The 25,118-nt window shown below is 53.9% G+C and overlaps 1 protein-coding gene across 3 annotated transcripts in view; it reads right to left on the bottom strand.

Moving 5' to 3' along the window:
- Positions 1-1,635: 1,635 nt before the first annotated feature.
- Positions 1,636-25,118, bottom strand: part of PER1 (period circadian regulator 1) — a 35,318-nt gene continuing 11,835 nt past the window's right edge. Inside the window, exons 1-23 of one of the 3 annotated variants that reach the window (XM_088142276.1) lie at positions 24,606-24,861; positions 18,774-19,196; positions 18,405-18,503; positions 17,720-17,874; positions 17,212-17,333; positions 16,209-16,410; positions 15,734-15,779; positions 15,187-15,329; positions 13,800-13,878; positions 13,405-13,511; positions 13,106-13,259; positions 12,245-12,353; positions 12,037-12,159; positions 11,614-11,722; positions 11,224-11,380; positions 10,817-10,944; positions 10,191-10,391; positions 7,740-7,988; positions 6,916-7,652; positions 6,274-6,433; positions 5,298-5,490; positions 4,839-4,989; positions 1,636-4,356 (exon numbers count right to left, since the gene is read on the bottom strand). In XM_088142276.1, the coding sequence (XP_087998402.1) occupies positions 4,129-4,356; positions 4,839-4,989; positions 5,298-5,490; positions 6,274-6,433; positions 6,916-7,652; positions 7,740-7,988; positions 10,191-10,391; positions 10,817-10,944; positions 11,224-11,380; positions 11,614-11,722; positions 12,037-12,159; positions 12,245-12,353; positions 13,106-13,259; positions 13,405-13,511; positions 13,800-13,878; positions 15,187-15,329; positions 15,734-15,779; positions 16,209-16,410; positions 17,212-17,333; positions 17,720-17,874; positions 18,405-18,503; positions 18,774-19,015 (3,894 nt within the window). In that variant the 5' untranslated portion in view covers positions 19,016-19,196; positions 24,606-24,861 and the 3' untranslated portion in view covers positions 1,636-4,128. Of the gene's footprint in view, positions 4,531-4,838; positions 4,990-5,297; positions 5,491-6,273; positions 6,434-6,915; positions 7,653-7,739; positions 7,989-10,190; positions 10,392-10,816; positions 10,945-11,223; positions 11,381-11,613; positions 11,723-12,036; positions 12,160-12,244; positions 12,354-13,105; positions 13,260-13,404; positions 13,512-13,799; positions 13,879-15,186; positions 15,330-15,733; positions 15,780-16,208; positions 16,411-17,211; positions 17,334-17,719; positions 17,875-18,404; positions 18,504-18,773; positions 19,197-24,605; positions 24,866-25,118 lie in introns of those variants that run through there. The other 2 variants (XM_088142278.1, XM_088142277.1) reach the window with 2 other exon arrangements.

Here is a 25,118-nt window from a genome sequence, read left to right on the forward strand (position 1 = left end):
AATTCTGGGAGTTGAAGTCCACCCATCTGAAAGTTGACAAGGTTGAGAAACACTGCATTAGACCTTTCCACCACAGCCATGGAGTGTTCCATAGTCTTTTCTCTTAAACTCCTCACCTCTCCATTTTGAAGATCTCATCTTCATAGTCCAGACGAGCACACTCTCATACACAACTAGTCACTTCCTTCACCGTGCCGCCCCTGCAACCGACTGCATAGTACCCATTACCTTTCTACAAGCATCTGTGCTAGAATTTCTCCATTGCGATCCCTTCTTGAGTAAACATTCTACCAAGGCACACCATTGCATCTCTTTGCTGTTTTTTCACCCTTCTCATGTAGCTGGCACCCCCTCCTCCATTTTCCCTGTCCAACCCAATTCTATAGGTCAATCTTCAGACTCATCCTCCTCGTTGCGTCAGTGGCTGTAACATTTGCTGGAAATGATTCAGGTGCCAGCCCAAGACTGCAGCTTCCCATGCATACAAAGGCATACATACATACATACATACATACATACATGAAAGGCAGGATATAAGTCTTGTAAGACAAGATTTCATCCACAGAACGCTCTTTGCGAGAGTGGAACTCAAGGGGTGTTTGTAGCAACCTGATGCTCACCAGTGGGCCAGACGCTTTGTTCAAAATGTGACAAGACCCCCACCCCAAATCCTGTCTGATCAGTTGCGTGTGTGCACCTACATGGAGGACCATCACCGCCCCATGTGTTTCCTCTGAGGATTACTTCTGTAGGTGTACCTAAAATATAGCTTCAATCCATGCAAAAGTGAGGGGGGGGCAGATGCATGGGTGGGGACAGGAAAATGCAGGACACAGTAGAAATGGGATATCTGAAGACACTCTCATAACATGGTCCAATTGACTAGGAAGACCAGTAGATGCCGGTGGACCTGTTACCTATAGGAATTCACAGCAATTCTAGGAATAACTGCTGAGAGTCGCTGCTATGAGATGGGCAGTTCTATAAATCGTTTAAATGAATAAATTAACAGCTTTTCCTCCATCATCCTAGGTCACCAAGCTTATCCACTTGTACGAGGCCAAGCCACACAGAGACCACTTTTTCCATCTAAGTTTTTAACCAAATAAAGTCCCCTGAATTACACATAGCATCAAGGTTTTTTTGTTTTTTTTTCTGTTTAACATGAAGTCCTAAAGACCTTTATCAGCCCCAAACCCATTAGGGCTTATTCAAGGAACCATGTTTAAGGCAAGCACACAATGTGTTAAGGAAGCGGGCAACCACTTTTCCAACTCCCTTGAACTTAATCATTAATTCTAGATAAGATTCTCTGAGAATCGTTTTGATTGCAGCAGGATAGAAATGTAATTTAATAAATCAATCAATTTTATTACACTACAAATTCAGCAGAAATAGTCTTGAAGTGTGAGAGAACTGACCATCCTTGGATCAAACTGCCTCAATGCTCTCAAGATCCACCTGCCCCTTTTCCCTTCAAATCCCCCCAAAACACGCCGGACGAGGGCAAAGACAAAGTGCCTTTATTTGGGTACAGAATCGGATTCACAGAAATTGCACCACAAATCAGACAGATTTCCTGCACATGCACACACACCCCTCGAAAGCAGAGAAAGAAAGAAAACAAACTCATGGTTTTATACAAAAATAGTGTTTTTATCAACCAAGAAAACATAGCAAAACACAGTTTAGCCTCCCCACCCTTTGTACCCTGTTGTCCGTTGCTGATCTATGCCAGGAGAAATAGATCTGGAAAGCATGGGTGGGAACCAAGAGGATGCAAATGAAATTTCCTGGTGTCACAACCCTGTGCAAAATATCTCTGTCTGAGCTTTTATCCCTTTTAACTAGAGGGGAAAGAGATACTTTCAACCAATGCAGAATTAAGATCAGAGGCCGCTATTTTTCCATGTTAAGCCAAAAATGCCATTATGGGTAATCATCTCCCTTCCTTTATAGTTCAGTGAGAGAGTAAGAAAAAGGCAGTGATAGCTTATCAGAGGCAAGGTTTAAAGTCCACCCTTTAGCAAAAATTTCCAAGGCACTTGTGTCCAAAGACACTTTCTCCCAGAGGAGTGAAAATTAAAGCTAAAGTGCTCCAAACCACGATGAGTTGGCTTTCAAAAAGAGCGCACGAGCTGCAAACGAAGTCTATTTCCATCCTGGAGACCTTTTCCACCATGACCATATGCCAATTTAAGTTAGATGCTCCCTCCCAAGAAGAGAAGCAGGGAGAAGGCCAGTGGCTGTACATTAATGCTCTTTGCGGAAGGGTATGCCCGCAACCCTCAACAGGAACAGCAAGATTCGATCACGCATTTTCAACGGGTAGAAAAAGGCCATGAAAAATCAAAAACGAAGCCAGCCAGCCACTATATTCTTGTTCGCAGTCCAGAGCAACACAGGGCAGGCTCTTCATCCTCCTCCTCCTCCTCCTCCTCACGATTGACACCAACTCAGCTTTCAGGAAAGAACCATTGCTCCCCAACACAGAGGAAACAGACCAACTGCCTGGAGTTGCCCAAGGATCCTGGGATCCATAGGAAAATTTAGTGGCGAGAAAGGCCTTTCAAACAAGCAAGAGATCCTTCAGGGCAAGGTCTCTCCCAGGACGGCTGGCAGATTTTACACTTGGAGTGTTTTCTGGGCATCGAACGCGGGCAAATCATTTCTGGAGATTCACAACACGTAACGGGCCACACAGCATTTTGGTCCAACGACAGAAAGTGATACGACATCCGAATCCACTGAGTTTTTTTTCACACACCTACACAACAGTCCCGGTTAGTGGGAAGAAGAGATGGGTCACTTAAAGGTCATGCAGACCTTCTAAAGGACCTGCTGGTGCTGAACTTCTAACCTTTACGGAGAAGTTCTCCATAAAAGCTTCTTTATTGGTAAGCTAATCAACAGAAGTTTACCAAACTGCTTTAAAAGGAAAAAATATGATTGTCCTTTAAATTCTTGCCGAGAAAAAGCCATGTAAAAGTATTTGCTCCCAATTGTCCAAGAAGAAAGGAACTTTTCTCCTGTGTGGATGAGGTCCCGTTCTTCACTCCAGATGAAAGGTCTCCTTGCACCTTACATGCATTATTGGCTCCCAACATCCTTCTCAAATGAGAAATTCCAAATTCTTCTCCACTGAGAAATTCCACGCAGAGTTGAAAGATACCACCGAGAGCAAAAACAGCTGTCATCCAAAGCTGTTTCTGCAACCCACGCATCTCTCCCTCCAGACCCAAATGTGCCCCAGAAAGCTCGCTTTGGAACAGCAGCCTGCCCAAAGCAGGTGAAAGGAAGGGAAAAAGAGAGAGTGCTAACCCCTGACTGGAGGCAGAGATTCTCTTCGGCAATTTGGTCCTCACCTCTGAACGCGTCTTAAGAAAAAAGGGGATTTGTGTATAGAGCTGAAAGAGTCCCTGTCCCCACAGGGACCGGAGCCAGCAAAGTTAGGAAGAGCGTTTGCAACAGGAAGTGTGGTAAGCATGGCGTGGGCCAACATAGATGCACCAGAGAGAAGAACAACAAAACAGGACAGCTGATCCGCTATGCAAAGGCCATCTCTTCCGCAGACCCCGGGGGAGCTACCAAAGAGCTCAAGAGAAGCCTCGCTCCCCCGCCAGATCTCAAGCCCGGAATTAGTGGCAAAGTCACACAAGGGGTGTGTCAACATCACTGTCTGCAGGTCACCTCTTTTATTATTATTATTATTAATATTATTATTACTAATTTTAGCGCTGCAAACCGGCCCCTTTCTAGAGCTGGCTGCAGATCGGTAAAAAAAACAGTAAACAACAAATGACAATTTTTCAAAAATAAATACATAAAAACTCAAGTCGCCCTGCCCAACGTCCCAGGCCCTCTGGGTCCAAACCCTCCGGAACACAGGGAGGATTAGCGCGGCTGGTCCGGTTGAAAGAGAGGAGGATGTTTGCGAGGGGCTTCTGGCACCCCTGGAAACCCGCCAGTCCAGAGGTTCTTGTTAGACAAGCCGCTGTTTGTCTCCCCTGTTGCGGGGTGCTCACACGGGGACCCCTCGAGCTGCCTCCGTTCCCGAGTCCCGCTGCTCAGCAGCCTGTCTCATTCCCAAGCAATCCCGAAGGAGTCCTGAGGTCCCACTCCGGGGGCTTAGCTCGCCTCTCCCACCGCCGCTTCTGCCCGGGACGGCTGGTCCCTGCTCTCTCCAGCCTCCTCCTCCTCCATGGCCATTTCTAGGGGCAAGGGGGGCAGGGAGACCTGTCCTCCATTGCCCTCCTCCATCGGCTCCAGCATGCCATTCAGGTCCATGTCCTGGATCTCAACATCGTACAGAGGCGTTACCTGAGAGGCGGCATTGGTCACACACTCCACGCAGGCCTGGGGAAAAAGAGAAAGACCAGGGGGGGCGGGGAGGAAGACAGAGGTGGTTCGTTGTCATCTCCAGGTTTGGCAGCCGATGTTCTACGCGGGGAAGCATCTTCTCCTCTGTTTCTGAATCCCTCGGATCGCTAGGCTGGCCTCCCTCAATTTCCATCACCTCCGGATAAGTAACTGGAATTGTATCTCCGCCGTTCGAGAAGGGACAGGGAGAACACTCTGAAGGAGGCTGTCTGTGGATTTTGGGTCGCTCACAAAACTCCCCCCCAACTTTCAGAGATCCTGTTTACATCACTAGAGACCCAACGACAGGCTGCTGTAGAAACATGGCCCCCTCGCCCAAGGGAAATGAATCTACAGAGGGCGAACAGCGAAGGAAAATGACCACGGGCCGCGTGCGCTAAAAGACACACCAGGGTGATTCTCCAGGGCCAGCTCTGTGCTCCCGACTTCCCTCCCTCACCCAGGCGGTGCCTCCTCACCGTGACGTTAATGGCTTTGGGCAAGATCCCCTTCTGAACCCAGGAGTGCACCTCGGCCAGCTCCTTCTTCTGCTCCTCCGTGAATCGGGGCTGTTGCTTCTGGAGCTGCTTCAGCTTCTCCCGATCCTCCTGCAGGACGGTCTCCATGTCCCTGCAGAGCCAGAGGCGGTGGGCGAGTCGGTCAGAAATGCCAGGAGACTCGGGAGGAGGACCTCCCTGTCCACCAAGCCAGAAGCGAGAGGAGTGGCCCCAAGCCAGCCCCATCCCCAGCCTTCAACCCCTACCCCAAAATAAAAGCAAACGCCATCCCTCTCCCTGGCATTATTCCAGTACGCTCCAAAGGAGGCTCCCGTTCCGGGTCCTCTTCCCCCTTTACAAATCCTAAATCTTGATCCCAGTGGGATCGAGCGACTCCAAGGCTTTCCCCATGGGGGGAAGGGCTCTGGGGAAGCGCCTCACCTGGCTGGGAGCTGGTAGGTCATCATGACCTTGTTGTCGGTGTTAGCCATCAGCAGCCAGATGGGATCTTGGAGGACATATTTGATGAAGTGTTCATTGTCCTCAGCTTCGGAGCGCTTCTTGCCCCGTAGATCGTTCTCAGAGGAGTCGATGCTGCCAAAATATTTGCTGGTGTTGCTACTCTTGCTGCTTGCTGGAGGGAGAGGAAAAAGGCGCTGGTGGGTATAGAAAAGACCCCCCGTACCGTCAACCAGGAAGAGACATCCCAGAGCGCCGCATGAGGGGCTGTTTGTGAAAATCCCCCAAAAGCCACTCCTGGCCCTCAAGGTATGTCCTGGATGTTTGGTGGCCCAGTCCCAGGGAAATCCTGCAGCAAGCTAGGAAGCCATTTTGCCGGCTCCGCTTCTCAGCCCCGTTTCATCTTTTAATGCCCTTCTTGAGCTGAGCTCAAGAGAACCTCTTTCCACCCAGATCTGGAAGATTCTCTGCAGGTGCTCTTGACCTCAGAGATCAAGCAGGGGGAGACTAAGATGGGCCCTGTTGACCGACCGCCCACCCTCAGTACCTAGAACATTTTGAGGCCCAGTAGGGAGGCTCCCAAAAGTCAAGCTGGTGACCGTGAGGTGCACGTAAAAAACAGGCAGAGATTCAGTCGCACCCTTGCAGACGCCATCTTGACCTTTGGGACCGTGTCCTGTGGACGCCCCTGAAGTGAAGCTATCCTGACCCCAAAACTGCCTGCCCTCTTGCAGGTCAGACCATTTCGAGCTCCAAATATTCTGACCCCTCTATTCTCCTCCACACAGGGAGAATTGCTCCTTCCATTACCCAACGCTAAAAGGGGGGTGGGATGGCAGGGCCTGCTAGAGAAGCTCAGGGCTTCGGGGTCCGAAAGAGAGACAAGCTGATGGTGAAGGGAGCCAAGGGCACTGGGAATCGCCCAGGTCCTCCCACACCGTCCAGTTCCTGGACTTACTGGTACCGCTGGCAGAGGTGCTTCCTCCGTTGGAGCCGGAGCCCATGGAGCCCGAGGCGGCTGACCCCGTGCCCGAGCGCGAGTCTTCCTGCAGAAGGAGGTCCAGGAGGTCGCTGGAACTGGACAAAGCATCATTGTTGGAGGAGTCATGGGCTTCCACCTGGAAGGGGACACATTTAGAGGCCAAAGGTTCAGATTAGGACCAGGATGGCAACACCCTGCCCTCCTCCCCAAGACCACAGTCATCTTGGCCAAATCCTGGAGTCACCCTTGTTCCCACAGCCATTGCTCCCTCTCCCAATGGAGTCTCGATCTCCGAGATCTCCTTGTCCAGCTCAGGTTCCCGACCCCAGCTGAAGCAAATCTAACCCCTTTCCAGTTTGGGGGAAAAGGAATCTGACCGGTAGGCCCTGGTCAGAATTCTCTCTGAATGAAACTAGAACCGACTCATTTGCCAGCTTGTTAGGAGCGGAGGCATCTCAGATGCCGAAGGAAGGACAGGATCCCCCGCAGCTGCCGATCTGCCCCTTTCCTTGGATCGAGCTCTATCTCTGACTCCCGTTCCCGGGGAGGGGCTCTGCTCAGACTGACGACACGCCAGCACTTCAGCCCTGGGGAGCGCACTGACCAGGGGCCGCTTACCATGCAGGTCTCCTTCTGAGGGCCGAGCTCGTTCACCAACCCCTGCCCGCCAGTCACTCCAGCCCAGTCCGCGGAGGTGCCGGCTGGTCCCGCTTGACCGTTCATGCCCGCTTCTTGGCGGTCACAAGGCTTGGGCATCTCTTCCATCTGCAGCAGGTTCAGTTGCAACGGGGAGCTGCAGCGTGACTCGAAGAGCGGGGATTCAGCCCGCTCCGGCTGGCTCATCGAGTGCGGGGTGGAGGACCGAGAGGGGACCTGCAGGCCGGCTTCGGGCCCGGGAGCCAGCGTGCTGCCCGGCTGAGGAGGGCCAAAGGGGAAAACGGGTCCGCCAGGAAAGTAAGGCTGGGGGAGGGAGTTGTTCATCTGGGGGAAGACATAGTTGGGCAGGACCAAGGCCACCATGGGGGTGACGAGAGGGGCGGGGAACTGAGAGGTTGGCAAGGGGTTCTGCGAAGGTTCGGTGGCCGGGGGCGCCGTGGGGCGAGGGGGAAAGACGGGGATTGGGTAAGTGGGCATAACGGCCGGGTAGGACATGTTCGGGAGGCTTGGCTGGGAAGTGGCCGAGGGGGGCCAAGAGGAGGAGCCTTGGGGACAGGGAGGCTGGGGCGGGGAGGCCGAGTTCCGGGGGGAGCTCGTGCTGTCCGACGACTTGTTCTGCTTGATGCGTTTGGCCTTGGACTTCCTGCTCCGCCCCCGGCAACTGGGCCCGCGGGGTCCCTGGCGCAGGCCTCGGTGTCCTGGGGGATCAAAAGGGACGGAGGGTGAGGAGGAGGAGGAGGAGCCACCCTGCTCCCCAGGCCACACGGCCACCACCCCAGGATTACCTCGCTCGTCGTGGGCCCGGGGGTGGCGCAGCTCCTGCCAGCTCAGCCCTGAGGGCGAGCTGAAGACGTGCAGCTGGCTGAGGTCCTTGAAGCGGGTGAGAAAGGCGTGCTCCTCTTTCTGCGTGTGGACGGAAAGCACTTCCTTGGTCAGGCCCACCTTGCGGTACTGCTGCTCCCGGTCCGGGGTCACGCTGGGGGCGGGGGCAGGGGGGGTCGCGCTGGGTGCCGTCTCTTCCATCATGACGATATCTGGGGAGGGGGAAGGGGAGGGAGGAGGAAACACCAAAATGGGACACAAGGGAGGTCAGCCCATCCGTTGCTCTCCAGCCTGGACCATCATCCTCAACGTTTATGCCCTGCCTTCCTCTAAACGCCCCCCGCAAGCATCTTTTACTGCCGCCCCTACTCCGTGGTGGGCTGGTTGGTCCCCCGGCCTATTTATTTAATCCTGCAATATGGCTCTGACCAACTTGATCAGTAGGAGTGAAAGCCTTCAGTGAGTCGGGGGCCGCTGGCAGAGGCTGTTCAGTGATGCCACAGGTCCCTGGAAGGGGGGGAACCATTTTTCCCTTTTGGTTCATTTTAGGGGTCCTGGGGGGGTGAATAAGGTTAGAAGCCTCTGGAAGATGAGCCACTTCCACCCCTTCCCCCACCCCACCATGTTTCAGTGGCATAAACTGGGCGCTTGTACGTGGATCACTTCTGTTTTAAGCAGACAAAACAGAAACTGGGGAGGAGGTCTTCTTCTTTAATGCATAAGACCAGCTGCAGCCATCTCTGAAATTCACAACAGCACAGATCCCGACTACAGCCATTCCCTGAAGCTCCTGGACTGAAAAAGCAGCCTGTTTTTTGGACAAGTCATGCCAAAAAGCAGCACCATCGCAAGGAAAAGGGCCGTTTGGCCCATGTTTCCTGTCCAAGCTGCCTTGGATTTGAATAACTAGCAGCATTACTGGCTTGACCCCACTTCGGGCAGAGGACCAGGTCATCTACGCAGAGTTTCTATTCAGATCCTCCACTGAGGAAGAAAAATCAGGAATCCGGTAGCACCTTTTCCGACCAACCAATTTTATAAAAGTTGCAGCTTACGAAAACTTTTGCCTTTTCATAACGACTCTCAATCCTGAATGGACCTGGGCAATTGCTTTTGTAATTAGGAAGGAGTGAACTTTCCTCCCTGCCTCGTAGGGTCTGGGCGTAAGCCCCAGAGCTAGAGCAATTTGCAAGGGAGGGGCTGAGATCATCTTTATCAGAAAGGAAAGGAGTTACATCATCCAGGAGAACCAGTTAAGTCACCGGAAGCCAAAAGCAGAAACGCCAAACACTCAGATGAGCCAATAATGCAGGTTTAATGCTGGAACAGCTCTTTACAGCTAGATCCAATAGCCTCACCTGTTGTGCAAGGTGCGTGTCTGGGTGGGGGAGGGGAATGGGGATCAAGCTCCAGGATCAGTGCAGAACTGCAGATCCCAACAACTCAAAGGGAGCCAAGAGGTGGGCTAAGAGTGAGGAATGCAGCAAAGGTCCGGCAGGTGGGGTTCAGCATAGGGAGGGCATGGGGGGCATGCAAGTCACCCCATCTGGGATGGGAAGAGGTCCTGGTAGGAGTGAAAATTGGGCTCCCCCACTGCAGCGAAAGGCGACGTGAGAAGGATTTGCCAGAGCAGAAGGCTCAAAGGGCCTTCGGGGGATCCGGAACAGGAAAGGCCACGGTGAAAAGAGCTGCTGACCACGGGGGAAGAGAGGGAGGGGGACCAGCCCATTCCAGATGCTGAGGGCGGGGCTCACGCCTTGTCTGGCTCAGCTCTGGGCCTCTTCCTGAAGGGGAAGAGGATGCAAAGCAGCCTTCTGCAATCAGGACCTGGGAACTGCCTCATCAAGCCCCCCCACCCGGTGGGCCAGAGACTCAGAGGAATTTTCCACGCAGGGAAAGGGGACAATAAGCAATCATGCAAGAGGTCGGGGGCTCTGGCTTGTGCCTAAGGTAGGAGTAAAGATAACACCTCCTTTAAATGGAGCTGGACTCCGGATGACTTCGCGGGCAAATCCATGCGGGTTTCTTGGCAGGAGTGGAGAAGTACCTTCCCGCTTCCTTATGGGGCGGGGGGGGGGTCAACTTCCTGGGGTTTCCTGGTGTCTCCCATCCAAATCTTAGCTAAGTCTGACCCTGCTTAACTTTCTGAGGATGGCCAAGATCAATTAGATGCTGCCACAGAGCGATCGATCGCCAAAAATTCCTGGCCTTGCTTTACGGCTCAACAGCCAACATACCATAATGAGTTCCCAAAGCCAATGAAAGACTGCATGAAGACCCCCCCCCGCCTCTGCCCCTGCCTTGACCCACCGCTGGAAAGCCCCATCAAGCTGTGACCCTCCTCTACCCTTCCTCAGCTCCCCCCACCCCCCGGCCAGGATGTTCCAGAAAAAGGTGGTGTCCACCTCCCCTACCCGACTCCGGGGGCTTCTTGTCTCCCACGTGGACGATGGTACTGCTGAAGCTGCACTGACTGGTCACCGAGACCACACTCTCGGCTTTGCTAGGCAAGGCCAGTGGCGTGAGAGAGCCTCCCACCACGGCAGCAGCTGCCGTCCCGGGCTGTTCCCTCTTGGCCGGGCTCTCGGAGGCCGGAAGCATTTCCTCGGGCGCATCTGTCCAAAGAGACAGGGCTGGGTTAGCACAGCGGGAAGGGGGTCGGAGCCTCCGAGAAGCACTGGCCGCCAGAACACAGGCCTCGAGGTGCTAACGCCTTGGCCGGGTTTACCCCGCGGGGCAGCCCAGGCCACAGGGCGGCCTTCCCTGGCGAAGCGGGAAGCAGCCATGCCTGGCTGACCCCCAGCCCCAAGGGAGACCTTTCGCTCCCGGAAGAGGCCAAGCAACAGCTCCAGGGCCCCCAGCCTGGCGGTCCAGGCAGGAGCAGCAGCAAAACCACGTCCCCATTCCGGCCACAAAAGGAGACGGCCGCTGGGAGCATAACCAGGAGGGACTTTCTGGGCTTCCTGAACCAGGAGACGGAGAAGCGTAGAAGCAGCACCTCGTGGAGGAAGCTGGGGAGCTGGGAGGGGAGGAACCCCACCTTTGCTCTGGGCGGCCACCCGCTCGCGCACTTTCTGCTTGTCGTCATCAGAATTGGAGGAGGTGGTGTAGGAGGACGACCCACACTTGCGCTTCACCCGGTTGGGGATGTTACAGCTCTCCAGATACCTATATGGGGGCAGAGAGGGGGGGAGATTTGAAAAAGCAGCGAAGAGCTAAATGAAAGGGCTCTCTTCCTCGGGGTGGGGAACTCAGGGCTGTGCTCCAAACCCCCCATCCTTTCCTCGACGTATAACCAGCGGAGCAGAAATCGAGCGCTGGCCTGGCCCCGGGATACGAAGGAAGAGTTTCCAGGGAGAACGCCGAAGCTCGCCAGCAAAACCGCCTGCGCAACCCGGCAGCTTTAAGCCGAAAGGGGAGCCAGTCGTAATTTCACGGAAGCCTCACCGGATGATGCCGTCGAGGCAGTTGATCTGCTGGTAGGAGTAGTTGGAAGGCTCCTTCCTCACAGAGTCCTCGGACGCCGCCGCCTTGCATGGCCTCTTCTCCGCGTCCTTCAGGGCCTCCTTCGACTGCCCAGTGCGACTGATGGGCGGATCCAGAGCTGGAAAAGGAAGGCGGTGGGGGGAGAGCGCCCTTGAGCCGGGAGGAGAAGCTTCCTCAGACCACCCTGGGCCCCCCACCTCTCCCTCAGCAGGTGGAGAAAGTGCACAAGACGGCAAAGCCCACATCTACCGGGACAAAGGCACTGAAAAGGCACATGTGTGTGTGCGTGTGCACATGCAAGGTCACATTACTAAGAAGATATGCAGGGATGGCTAGCAGCCCCTTCCTCACCTGGCTGAGAGGGCTTGATGGGCAGAGGCTTGACCCGGGACTCGATGAAGACCTGCTGGCCCTGGTTCTTCACCATGTGGACATCCTTGCAGATCTCCTGGAAGGTCATCTGGGATCCAGAGGAAGGCAGAGTCAGGGCAGCCATAACCCCCAGAGCCTCCTGCTCCACTTGGCCGGGCTACATGTTCCTCCCCTCGGTCCAGGAGTCCCAGGCAACCTCCCAGGCCTAGGAGGAGACTGGCTTCCAGATATTCCCCTCCCTCAACCCACCAGGATCGGCTCCATCAGGGGTCTCAAGGGCCAGGTAGAGCAGGCTATTAAACGCGAGAGCTGATTTACGGAGCCACTCTCTTGGGAGATGTGATCTGGAAGGGAGCAAAAGACCCCGAGGGACAACGGGACCCAGTCCTTCCCCGCACTCACCGGCCGGAGAGCCTGGGCCTCCTCCTGGGGGAAGCCGTTGCTGTCACTGGAGGAGGCGATGCTGAGGAACTGCTCATGGGAGGCGTTGCTGCAAAGGCCCAGGGCGCCACTGCTGTGCACCGGCTGGCAACGGCAGATGGGAAGAGGGTTAGAGCCGGGGCTGGGGGGGAGGGGAGGGGAGGGGAGGGGAGGGAAGGGAAGGCCTCACCTGCAGCAGGAGCCGGTGGATCTGCTCAGAAAGCTCCTGGATGTCTAGCTCCAGAGCCTTTGCCTTCAGCGCTTTCGGGGCTGTGAAGAAGTCCTCGTTGAGGGGGCCCCTGGGGTGAACAAGGAAGGAGATGAGAAGAGAAGACCATCTTCATGTCCCCCCCCTCCATGGTCCCTCGTTCTTTGCACCCAATCCTTCCTCCCACTAGGAAGACGACGGTTGCCAGCTCCTCTCCGTCCACCCCTTTCCTCCCCCTGCTTTTGCCCCCTCTCCCCACTGACAAGGGCCCGCCAGCAGCATCCCTCTGCCCTCCAGAGGGGCTGGGACAGCAACTCCCAGATCCCCAGGCAGCACGGCTACAGGGGGTCCCGGCTGGGTGCTGCAGCCTTAATGCACCCAAAGGGGAAGGATTAGGCCTCGCTGGGCGGGAATTTCGCTGCCTGGAGCGACGGAAGACAGAGACCCCCCTGCAAGGACTCACTGAGGGTCCACCGACCTGCTTCTTTTCTCCCCACTCCAATCCAAGGACCCCTTTCTCCCGCTTTCTCTGTAGCCGTCCAGACACTCGCCCCTCCTCCTCTGTCCCAAGGCCAGCTTTCTCTGCCTGCGGCCCCATCTGGGAAGTCCACTGACCTCTCCTCCCCACAACAAACACCCAGCCTTTCCCCTACCCTGCAAAGCTGCTCAGCCCCCATCAAGCCCCCCGCCAGCTGAGCTCTGCCCACTGGCCTGGAGGCGGCCGGCTCTGTCCTCCCTTCTGTCTCTGATGGGAGCTGGGTGCCCCCAGGGTCCTTCGGCACGGCGCTCTTCGAGATACCCTGCTCCTAACCCCCTTCCTCTACAGTGGGGCTTGGCACTCACGTCCGCACTTTGTGCCTCCCCATGATGAAAGAGACTTTGCGGCTCCAGGGGTTGACGAAGCTGGACCAGCTGGTGTCAATAGTGACGTATTCGCCGTTGCGAGCGCAGAAGCGGATGGGCGAGTGGTCGAAGGGCTGGCCGGCGTATTGCAGGACTGGAAAGGGGGGGGGGCAGGGTGAACCACAGTGGCAACTGCCGCTAGGCCAAGCTTCAAGTTACTTTAAGGCATAAAGCTAATTTAAAAAAAAGAAATCAGCCTCAACCGCCTCGCATGCTACGCTCGTTCATCCCATACTTACTCTTCTTGTGTATGGCCAGCATAAGGGGCCGGTCCTCAGGGTGCAGGTAGAAAAGGACAGGGGTTCCAACCAGATCTTGGGGGAGGTAGCCAAGCAGGGGGGCAGCTCTGAGAATGAAAACAGGCAGCAGTCAGGAGGGTTTAGCGCAAAAGGGAATCGTCAGCATCCAACTGAGGAATTGAACAGCCCTCTCTGAATCCAGGCAGAAGATACCTGACCAGAGACTTCAAGGAGACGGTCTCCCTCCTAAACCACGCAGAGGAAGACCCACCCCCCAAGATAACTGACCAACACGTCCTCCTTTCTGAGCAGGCCGCTTGGATCGGGGAACCCCGGAACCGCCTCCCAAGGCTGTTCCCAGACACCCCACCACACCTGCAACCCCAACTCCTCACCGCTCATCCACATCCTGAAATAAGCAGCTAGGCGTGTGTCTGGTGGTGAAGATTCTTTTATCAGGAGGGATCCGGGGGGCTGGGGGTGAAAAAAAGGCAAGGCCCAATTAACACAAATCGTTCCGAGGACGCCTGGCAGGCGCACGCCTTGTCCTACCGATGCATAAAATCTGTCCATTGATTTCTAGAAACTTTTCTATTTTGATTTTTCCCGTTCTCGAGATTCACAACCCGGGTTTCCCAAAGGCTCTGCAGTTTTTCCCCTGAAAAATGTCGCGCGTTAGAGCAACTGGCTTTTGCTCTGCGGCTTCCCTCCCGCTGCCTCGTTGTGAGGAGGTGCAACAACAGACCTACAAGAACAGCGAACATGGGGTAAGTAAAGGCGCGTAAACTCCTGTACTGCCAACCCCAAAAAGAGACAAACCTTCCCCCTACCCGCCTTGCTCATTCAAGGATCAATCCAGCTGTAGCCGGAGTTCTGGAATTTAACACACGCGTGCCTGAATTTAAAGCTATGTTATGGAACCTCCCAGGTGAAGCAAGTCAGACACACAATTAGAGGTATTTTCTCTGTCACTGATTTCGGGGGGGGGGGGGGAGGATATTTTTTTGCTTGTTCACACTATATCCCGTTTTGCTAAGAATAGAGCCAGTTTTATTTAGCACAGGAGACTCTTTTCCCCCAAGTTGGGAAAACTTGTTTTTTAAAAAAGGCTCCCTGCGTGTTAAAAAGCATGTCAGGGAGAGGGTTAACTCTTCTCCCAGACGTGCTGGCCTTCTGCATGCAAAGAAAGGATTAACACGCATCTTTATTTTAAATCAAGGTTCCACCTGAAGTGCTCTGCCTACACAAAGTAATAATAGCTGTTACCTTAGGTGGTTTTTTAAATCAGTGTTCCTCAACCTTGGCCACTTTAAGATGGGTGAACTTCAACTCCCAGAATTCCCCAGCCAGCATGGCTGGCTGGGGAATTCTGGGAGTTGAAGTTCACCCATCTTAAAGCGGCCAAGGTTGAAGAACACTGATTGAAAAGGACCAAGCTTTATCATGGAGAAATAATTATCTGGTTCATCAGCAGCTGCTACAGACAAGTTGTGGATTGCAGGGTTTGGTAGAACACGCCCCCTCCCATGCCAGCCAATTTTCAGTCTCTTAGGTCTGTAAAGATCCACACGACTCCCCTTGTAGACCCGCGGCTGTTCCTTCCAGCTGGCAAAGTGGGATCCCGGGAGAGGCTCTCTCAAAGGTGGGAGAAACCAGGGAGGTCATCGCTGCCACAAGGCCGAGCGCCACCGCCAGGAAGCTAGACCAACGGGCACGGCTCCTCCTTGCCCCCCAAGCACACCGCGGGCTGACTGGCAGGCGAGATGCAGGGGCCCCCCTTACCTTCGTAGCCCGAGTGGATGCGCTCTGCGATGAGTAGGCAGCAAGGCTGTCCCTCGGTGCTGTCGGAGTCCCGGACTTTGGTCAGGTAAGGCGTCAGCCGGAAGGGGTAGTAGCGCAGCTCGCGCCCTCCTGCGTGGCCTCCGCTGAGAAACAAATGCCTGCAATAAGACCAGAGGCCGGAGGAGACCAGGACCAGCAGGAGGGAGCAGCAGAGCAACAGAGGGAGGGGCGGAGGGGGGACCTGGGAGCAGCTGTGCGCTCTGCCATCCTTCCTCCCACCTTGCCCAGGGTTCCACCTTCTCACCCTCGCTTGGCAGGAAAGGACCCTCCCTCCCGAGAGGGGCTCCGGGGGCCTTTTTTCAGTTTTATCCTCCAGCACAGTCCTTGTCCAGTTAGCCAAACCATGGCGGGGATCTTCCGGCCAGGCAAGGCTTTCAGAGGGCTTTGGATCCGAAAGACCAGGTTCTTTCCACCCTCCGGCCAAGTTCAAATCCCGCATCTTCCGAACACTTACGGAGGCACGGGATCTGATGAAGACGAAACTCACCTGATCCGGCAGAAGACAGATTTCTCTTGGGTGTAGTCCATGGCAGCTGCAGGTTAAGAAAGGGAAAGAGGAAGAAAGAGCAGCTTGTGGTGAACGGGCTGGTCTGGAAGTTGAGGAAAATGGGCTTTTTTCTTAATTCCTCACTTGGGCCTCAAGTCTAATCTGACAAACAGCTTTAAATAAAAATTTAAGATTTCTTAACTCTTAAATTCTTAAAGATTTCTTAAGATTTCTTAAATTCTTAAAGATTTCTTAGGATTTCTTGAATCTTAAATTCTTAAATCTCCAACAAGATTTCTCACCTCTCCTAGAAGTTTTAGATGCCCCTTGGCAAATACATCAAAAGAAGGATTAAAGAGTCCATCTCTATTGCTGTTCCTGGACTCCAGTCTTGGTTGCAATGGTTAAAAAGCCGAAGTGGGCCTGGGACCCAAGGTGGCCCCCATGCCAAGCTCACGGATGATTCCCCACTTACTGGCAGAGGGGCAGGCACTCCAGGAGGGCAAATGGTATGGTGCTGTGGATCCATAGAAGATGCTGACATCTTGAGGTGCCAGGAACTCTGCAAACTTAGCCCCCGTGAAGACTTCTTTCTTGCAGCGCAGAATGAAGGCGGCTTGGTCCGAGATGTAAACGATTTTGCCCGTGGTGAAGGAGACGGCGACTGTGAACGTATCCTTTGCAACCAAAACAAACAGGGAGGGTTGAGAAATGGATGACACTCCCTAGAAGCCCTTCTGGGCCTACAAATGGACTGGAGAGTCAGGATAAACAGGTCTTGGCTGTGACTAGGCTGGCTGGGAACGATAGAACTGTAAGTCCAGCACATTTAGAGGACAAGAGGTCCGTTAAGGTGGGGCACCAATCAGCTCCAATCCCCATGCCCTAGTCCCGACCCGAGGACACAGTAATAGAAGGAACCATCAAGGTTTGACCTCAAGATGCAAAGAAAACTTACATAGGAATCTTCATTTTATGCCTACAACAAACTGGGGGATATGTGGACTGGCCCACAGCACCCTTCTGTGGGTGGATTTAAACCTCAATCTCCCCAGGCCTGGACTCAGAACTTCACGACGACACCACACCAGCTCTCATCAAAGATGAAAGGGTGATGGAATGGACAGGAGATGGCCTGAATCAGCAATGCCGCTCAAGCTGCCTTATTAGAGATTCAGTGAGGAGTTTAGGTTAACGTTGACTAGAGGTTTTCAAACAGAGGCTGGATGGTCCTCTGTCAGGTGCTTCAGTAGATCCCGAAGAGCAGGGGGTGGATTCCATGACCTCCAGCCCCTTTCAACTCTTATGATCCTATGGACATTCAGAGGCAGCATGGAAGTATGTGCACTTGGCACACGGAACCAAACTGTGCTCTCCGCCTCAACCGACAGGATTTCTCAGCCCCCAATTTGGGTTGCGTTCCCACGAAGGGCCTGAAGAACTGCCTGGGGAACAAAGCCCAAGGCGGCGTTACTCACAAGGTTTTTGAGCGTGTACTCGGACGTGATGTTCTCCAGTTCCTCAATGTTGTAAGTAGACATATCCAGGCTGCAGGGCTGGCTGTCATCAATGGTCCACTGCTTATAATAGTCTTGGCTCGCTAAAAGGCAAGGGAGAAGAGCAGGGAGAGTGGATCAGCAGGGAGAGTGGATCAGCACGAAGGCCTTTGCCTTGCGCTCTGCGGGAGCTCTGCTTGGCTCCAGCAGAGAACCTGGACCTTCACATCTGGAAGGAGACAATAACCCATCCTCCTTACTCAGGAGCCCCCCAACGCAACAGGACACAAGGCCCTCCGACAGTGGTATGATGTTGTGGGCCACTCAGGAAAAGTGGAGGGTCCCCCTAACGACTCACTGGCCCCCTCCTTGGAGGTTCTGCCTCAAGCAAGGGAACAAGGGAGGAAGGAGAGGAAGTAAGGCCGCCCAATTCTTTCTAAAGTGTCCAGTAAAGCCATCTGGCAATTCCCACTAAGCCCAAAGAACCAACCTTGGACTTGTTTCACGCAGGAGAGGGCGTACTGGAGGGTAGCCAGAGTCCCCGACTTCCCCTTGCTGCGTTTCTCGGAGGGCAGCCGGATCTTCATCTCCTTCAGGGCCTTCATCAGCTCCTTTTGTGTCTTCACCCTTGCCGACTGCTCACTGCTGCGGGGGGCCAATGAAAGAGAGACCAGTCAAGCCAGCTGCAACAGCAGACCGAACTCTTCTGGGAAGGACTCGCACAGGACAGCTGAACCACCGCAAGTCATATATACCAGCCTGCATGCACGCGCACGCACAAAATTCTCATCCTCTCCAAACACCCACGGCGAGAAGAATTAAAAACAACTCAAGTTCAGTGCAACAGAAAACAAAAAACTTATCTTGACGCACACAAAATAGCTTACGGTAACTATTACTTTTGCTCAATTGTTTCATGCTGCTTTGATATAATCTCTTTTTTCTCATCCTTTTCCAAATTACGCATTCTTATCTTTACATTCCTCTACCAGAACATTTTTAGCAAGCACAGAGCACCAGAGACAGCTGCAGGCATAACGTTCAGATTTGCACTCTGCTCTCTCTCCCTACTAAATGTTCCCACCATCCATTTTCAAAAACTGTTTTGCACATCTGTGGGTCAATTCTCCACCCCTGCATGCTTCGCCCGCCCACACCTGCCAGCCCCTGGTTACCTGCAGCCGCTGGTGGATGGATTATCTTGTTCTGAGCTGGCGCTGAGAAGGCTGTAGGCGATGGAGCTGCTGGGGGGAGAGGGGCTTTGCGAGTTGGAACTGTGGAGAGATGGGGCAGGCAGGGGCTGGTTTAGTTCTCCCGGACAGCAATGGGAAACGGCTGCCTGGGGAACGCAAACCCTGCATTTGGATACCCTGATGTGGGCTGGCCCTGCCACAGACCAACTGCCCCACATCCCAGTGACCTTCTCATGACCAAACCGCCCACCGGGGCTTACTACCGAATCCAACCTCCCATCGCCAACTTGGCAAAGTGATCCCCTGCCAGAAGGCGGTGAGGCCCATCTTCTCTGCACACCCGATCCATACCTCTTGTTGCTTTCGGTGGTCTCCAGAAGGGCAGAATCTTTGCCGTTGCCACTGCTGTGGGAGCTGCTATGGGAATCGCCGTGAGATTCGTTGCCGCTGGAGCCGTTGCTGTTGACGTCCATGTCGTCGGTGGCTTGGCCCTGGGCGTCACTCCCGCGAGGAGCCCGGGTCCTCCTGGGAGCCCCGGAGCTGCTGCTGCTGCTGCCCCCGCTGTTCTGGCTGGACTCGCAGCCGGCGCTCATGACTGCTTCTGGAACATGGGCCCTGCCTCCAAGAAACAGGGGGAGCAGTGGCAAAAACCCCGCGGCTTCCACCCTGCACAGCCTTGGGAGAAGGAAGGGAGCTCGCCGGCCGAAGGGGAACCTCCTTATTCGCGTGGGGCTAGATGGCTTGCATCAGCAGCGAACATTTCTTAGGGAACGCCTACAAGGGAAGAGAAATGGAGGGGGGAGCGTAAAGAAACAGAACCCAAACTTAGAATAAATGTTATAACAAGGGCTCTAAAATAGAACTAACACACAGGACAACACTGTTGCATACCAATTACCCTCCGGGACCCCTTCCGCTAACAGAATCCCCGGCAAATGCTCTTCCTTGCATCACTAAGGTCAAAGGCCAGCCCTTCTCATCTATACATCTCTAATTGTCCTAATCCGCGGCTGCTAATCTGGTATCCCCAGCATTGTTCCCGATCTTCCCTCCCTCCCCAGAGCAACCACAAGAGTCAACCGATCAGAGGGTGAAAGGAAACCAGCTAGCCACAATTTCATTTCTCTGCTGCTGATTTTCCCCAGCCTTGCGTAAGCCTTCATCACCGCTGTCTTCTGGAAATGCAGTCCAGGCAACCGAAAAAATGAAATCCAGTCAAGACTTAACTAATACGTTAATAAGGTATACCTCTCCAAGAACGTGTGTTATTTTTCTTTCCAACAAAAACCTTCCAAGTCACGCAGGGTAATATGTCGGCCCTGATCTTAAAGGGAAAGCCATGGTCCGAATCCAACCTCCTGGTTGCACGGCTACAGAAGTGCTGGGGTGGCTGGGCGGGGGCCAAGAATTTCTCCTCCTGCTTTTACAGGTAGTCCTCATTTAGTGACCACAATTGGGATGGGCAACTTGATCATTAAGTGAAACAGTCACTAAGTGAAACCGCAACTGTGCTTATGATCTTTCTTCAGCTTTCTTTTGCTTTACAGACCTGCAAAGGTCGTAAATGCAAGGACTGGTCGCAAAGTTACTGTTTCATTAACGTCAGAACTGCAAACGGTCACTAAACGAGGCAGTCACTAAATGGGGACTACCTGTATTGCGCCTGTGCTGGTGCAGTGGGATTGTCTGGGGTTGGGAGGGATGCATCCTCTCAGGAGTACACTGCTAGGGAGAGAATGGCTGAGCTGGGGGGAGATTTGAACATCTGGGGGGATTACACCATAGGCAGCTGAAGGCTGGGAAGGGAGGGGTGTGATTGTGGCCAGGAGCCACTACTGTCCTTCACTTAAACAAAGAGGGCTGTCAATTCCTAACTCCATTCTGCCAGATGTGTTAAGACTGGTTTACTAACAATATTAGTTTTGTCCTGCTTGAGGATGATAAAACTTGCTTTGTTTATCTGCTAATCGCAGGTTTTGGCCAGGATCAAGAAGAGGAGGGTTTAACTGTATCTGTGCTGTCCTGTTTGTAACTTGAGCTCATCCCCCTGTTACGCTGTCATATCGGTATATTTGAAATACACCGTGTCCTTCTGCACCAGTGACCTGTCCTGTTCGGGGCCCTGGTTTGCTCACTTAGCATTTGAAGGACCAAGAGACTCCACCATTTGAGCCTTGAACTGGTACACCTTTATCAACTGGGGAGGAACAGAGAAGGTGCCCTTGGTCCCTTATCCCTGAAGCTGGGTGGGTAGGTCAGTCCCTTTCCAAGTCAAAACATTCTGGGAAAGGATCCTTCAGTCCCCCCACCCCCCGCTTGAGATTTTGGAGGAAACAGTCAGGGGAGACCTGAAGGAATTTCAATCACACTACGGTGGATAACGCTTCCTTTGGAAGGCCTGGGATAACCCATGCTCCCTTTTTTCCACCTTAGCAGTAAAAGAAAGGCTAAATTAGCTGTTTGGGAAAATTCTTCCAGCAGCATCACTATTCATCTTTTTTAGCCAAAACACAGAGCAAAAGTCAATTATAATTATACAAGCTGTTGCAGAGCATTATTCCCTTTTCACTACCACCCCCCAATAATTTAAATGGGCTAGAAATTTAACTGTAGTATATTGTCACCATATTATATTAACAGCCCTCAAAGGGCAAAAACCAAGTTTCTAGTCCTCCTGCTAAACCTTAATGAAATCCAGAATAATATGTACTAGATTCCTGCGCTAAGCAGGAGGGTTGAACTCTACACCAAGTCACCCTTCCCGAACTTATGATTCGATGGTTTAGTGCTGTTTTTCTCAAGCTTGGCAACTTTAAGATGTGTGGACTTCAACTCCCAGCATTCCCCAGCCAGCATGGCTGGGGAATGCTGGGAGTTGAAGTCCACACATCTTAAAGTTGCCAAGCTTGAGAAACACTGGTTTAGTGCGATGTACGCATTGAAGCCTCCTTGTATCTGCTTCTGGGTTTACCAACTGAGGTTTCCAATATTGTTTTCCCATTCTGTGATCAGTCATATACAGGTTTTCCTCCAGCCAAACCATGGCTAAACTTTGCCAGACTCTCTTCTATGCCACGACCTGCCAATCTGCCAATGCAGATCAGCCTTTTCCAACCTGGTGCTTCTCAGTTGTGTTGGACTGACTCAGCCTGACCATACAATCACCCCTAATAATCTCAATCTGTGACCTTCTGCTGTTGAAGTCAGAACACTTTCTCCCCAGACAAAACACGCCTAACCCTACAAGCTGGGATCTGAAAATACTGATGCCGTGCTGCAAATAAACCACAATAAATCAAGCGTGCTAATCATGCAGATTTGTTCAGGATTGCCAGGGCGAAGTATTTGGATAAATTTGACTCTCCTTGAAGCATCTTCAGAGAGTTGTTATAGCAACCAGAGCCCGCTTATTTTATTCCCTGTTCTCCTATAAGTAGATGATGTTTAACAGCACCCCAATCTCTTGCTCTTAAATTGTATTTAAGCCCCACAATTCTATTCCTAGGCCCTGGATTCCTCCCATCACAAAACCTGCAAGTTCATAGGGTTTCTACTGCTGGGAAGGGACCACGGTGTTAACAGATTGCAAGAGCTAAGTTTTAGCAAATTAGCGTTGGAGGGTTTCTATTTTTAAAATATTCTTGTCCACCAAGAACGTACACCAGAACTGCTGAGTCAGAGGGGGATGGTTAAAAATGCCCACGCCTGTCCTTAGAAACGTGTGTAGGTTCCAACTCTAGAACTGGGATCTCGGTGCCATTTCCAGCCACAGGTGTATCAAAATGCTGCAGTCAGCAACTCTTAGAAGCCACAGAGTGATCTGCTCTCTGCCAAGGTGTGAGACGAGGTCTCTGACTCGCCCTAGCAAAACCGGCTGCTCCCTTGAGATGAAACGGCACTTTTTAAAGAATTCGTGGAATCGTCCCTAATTCCAGCGCTAGTGCTGAAAGTCCCAGCTTCATCTCGCAGAATGAATTTTCAGTTCTTACCAAGCAAAACACAATGCAAGGAGGCTCAGCGCTGATGAACAAAGCTGGCGGTTACCATATCCAGCCTCCAGGAGGACATAATTCCCCGAGTTAAATGCGATTTTTTACCAGGCTGATGTAGGCTGGGGAACATCGAACGCTCTGATAATGACAGAGCTTTCTGCCTCAGCTGAATATAAGCCTTACAAGATTATACCCTACGTTTGTTCTTTGGGACTTAGGGAATCAGACTGGAAGGGAAACACCTCCACTTGGAAGGACTTTGGATGCTTACAAAAGGTCTTATGCACGCATGCGTGCGTATTTGCACAGGCACGCACGCTGACCGTCTGAAATGAAACTCAGGTACTTGGAACTGGGCCTGTACAGACACGCTGGGAGGCTCACCTGATGCGCCTGTGTTTTCCGTTTCCAGACAAAGGGCCGATTACAGTCATTCCCCAAGACAAAAAAGAATATTGAAACACCTTAATGGCCACCGTGGCATCAGCTTTTACGAACAAAGGCCTGTTTTGGAGGCAGGCTCACATCATCAGCACTGCAAACAATCGGCCTTGCGTTCTTTCCTTGCTCCTCTCCAGAAAAAAAAATACGCAACAGGAATGCCGCACTGCCAACTCACAAGGAAACAGCCGGGTCCCTGTCTCTTTGAGCTCCCAACAGCTGTAAAAACACCAGCCCAACCTTTGCAGGCTAGCAATTTCAGCGAGGAGGACTACCCGCTACTAGCCCACAAACCGATCTCTTCCAGACACGCGGCACGAAGACCCCATCATCCCCAGCAAACGCTCCCAGTGCCCCGCTGCCAGGGATCATGGGAGCCGATATACACTTCTGGAGGGCGCCAGGTTGGGGAAGGCGGGGCTAACTGAAAAAGAACAAGCTGTTCCTAACCTTACAAGAGGCGTAGGCAGTGGTGAAGACAGTTGGCAACTCACAGCCAGGAGGAGCTCCACGAAAAAGAAGTGCAAAACTAGAAAGGATCTCACAACAAACCCTTAGCACAGCATGTTCTCTTAGGACGGAGAAATTCTATAAAAGGCAAGAGCTGTTTTTCTTTAGGCAGCCGCTGGATAAAGAAACGATATTCTGTTTTACAACCAACAAGGCTTCGCAAGACTTCCAATAAGGCGACTTGCATTTGCTGGGCAAATAATACATCCTCCAGCCAAGCTACCATTTGAAAAGCCACATTTCAGGGATCCAACAGCCAAATCCTCGCTTTTAAAGCTGTGTGGCCGTATTATTTGACCCCAAGTGAAGCAAAACCCTCTGACTGCCATAGTGCAATTAGTTAGAGCGAAGCCCCCTTTTGTCAACGGAGCTGGACTGGCCAAGAGACCGGAAGTGGGTTTCGGGGTTCAGCTGGCAAACTTCTGGAAGCCAGCACTGAAGTCCCCACAAAGGGGGGGAGAAGCTGCAACCAGCGAGCCACACCCCTCGATCGGGACAGAGCACTGAGACAGCTCCATCTCAGTCACTTTTAAGAGTGTACTCCAACTCCCAGAGTCCCCCAGCCCGCAGCGGGGATTCTGGGAGTCGAAGCCCACCCTCTTAAAAGTGGCTGAGATGGGGAAACGCCGGCCTAGAGGTCGGCGGGCTGCCTCCAGATCCTCACTTCGCCCAAGCCCACCAGGAACAGCGCTGAGCTCCCCCTTCCCACGGCAGGCTTTGCCCCTCCAGCACCCCCGCGCCCCCTCCTTCCTTTCCACGCCGCGAGAAATGGGGGGGAGCAAAAGCAAAGCCAAGCTGGACCCGCAACTTACACCGCCCCTCCTCCTGCTCGCCCCGCTCAGCGGGCCTCCTCGGGCCAGGCAGACCCCAGGAGCCGAGACCCCCGAGCGCGCGCGCCAGCCCGGCCTTCCCCGCCTCGCAGAAGCGAGAGAGGCGCTCCCTCCGCCCCCGGCCGCCCCCCGCACATGGCCAGAACTGGTGCGGCGGCGGCGGCGGCGCGCCTCCCTGCTCCCCTCCCCGCCCGGCAGAGCCAGCCGGATTACGAAAGCGCTCGCCGGAGAGAACATTCTGTTCCCAGCCCGGCCCACGTGATGCAGGCGCGGGGCTGCAAGCCCAGGCGCCGCCGCCGCCGCCGCCCTGGAGCCTCTAGGCGGGGCCGCGCTCCCCGCTGCCCGGCACGGAAGCCCCCGCGGGGGAGGGCTCCCTGCACCCCCGAAGAAGGCCGCCCCGCTGCACTCACGGGCGGGTCCTGCCTGCCGGGGCGCCTAGCCGACGCACGCCTGGGACGGGGCGAACTGCTCTCCGGCTCCTCGCGACCAGTTGGCGGCGGCGCCCTCGCTGACCAAATGCATTCTCTCGCCGGCCACGGGGGAGAAGAGCGCGGGGAGCGGCGGGCCGAGCTGCGCGGAGGAGCGTGGGTCGCCTTCCCGGCTCAGCTGCCTCTGCCTCTGGCTCTGGCTCTGGCTCTGGCTCTGGCCGGGCGGGCGGGGAGGCGGCGCGTTGTATAATCCGAGGCGGAGCGGCGGCGCTGGCCCTGCGCCGCTGATGTCACCCGGCCCGCTCCACGCCCCGCGCGCACGTGTACCCTAGCGCTGCCACCAGGAGGCTCCGCGGCGCGCCCATTGGCTGCCCGGCTGGGCCAATCGGGAGGCGGAGCCCCGACTGCATAATGGACGGGGCGGGAGCGGACTCAACAGTAGCCTGCGCGGGCGGCGGGAGCGCCAACCTGCGCCCGCGGCGCCCAGACCGCCCC

This window comes from Python bivittatus, unplaced genomic scaffold (genome assembly GCF_059951505.1).
Source record: "Python bivittatus isolate LINGU-HERP-01145 unplaced genomic scaffold, Pbiv_v1 ctg000370_np1212, whole genome shotgun sequence".
NCBI classification, from domain to species: Eukaryota; Metazoa; Chordata; class Lepidosauria; order Squamata; family Pythonidae; genus Python; species Python bivittatus.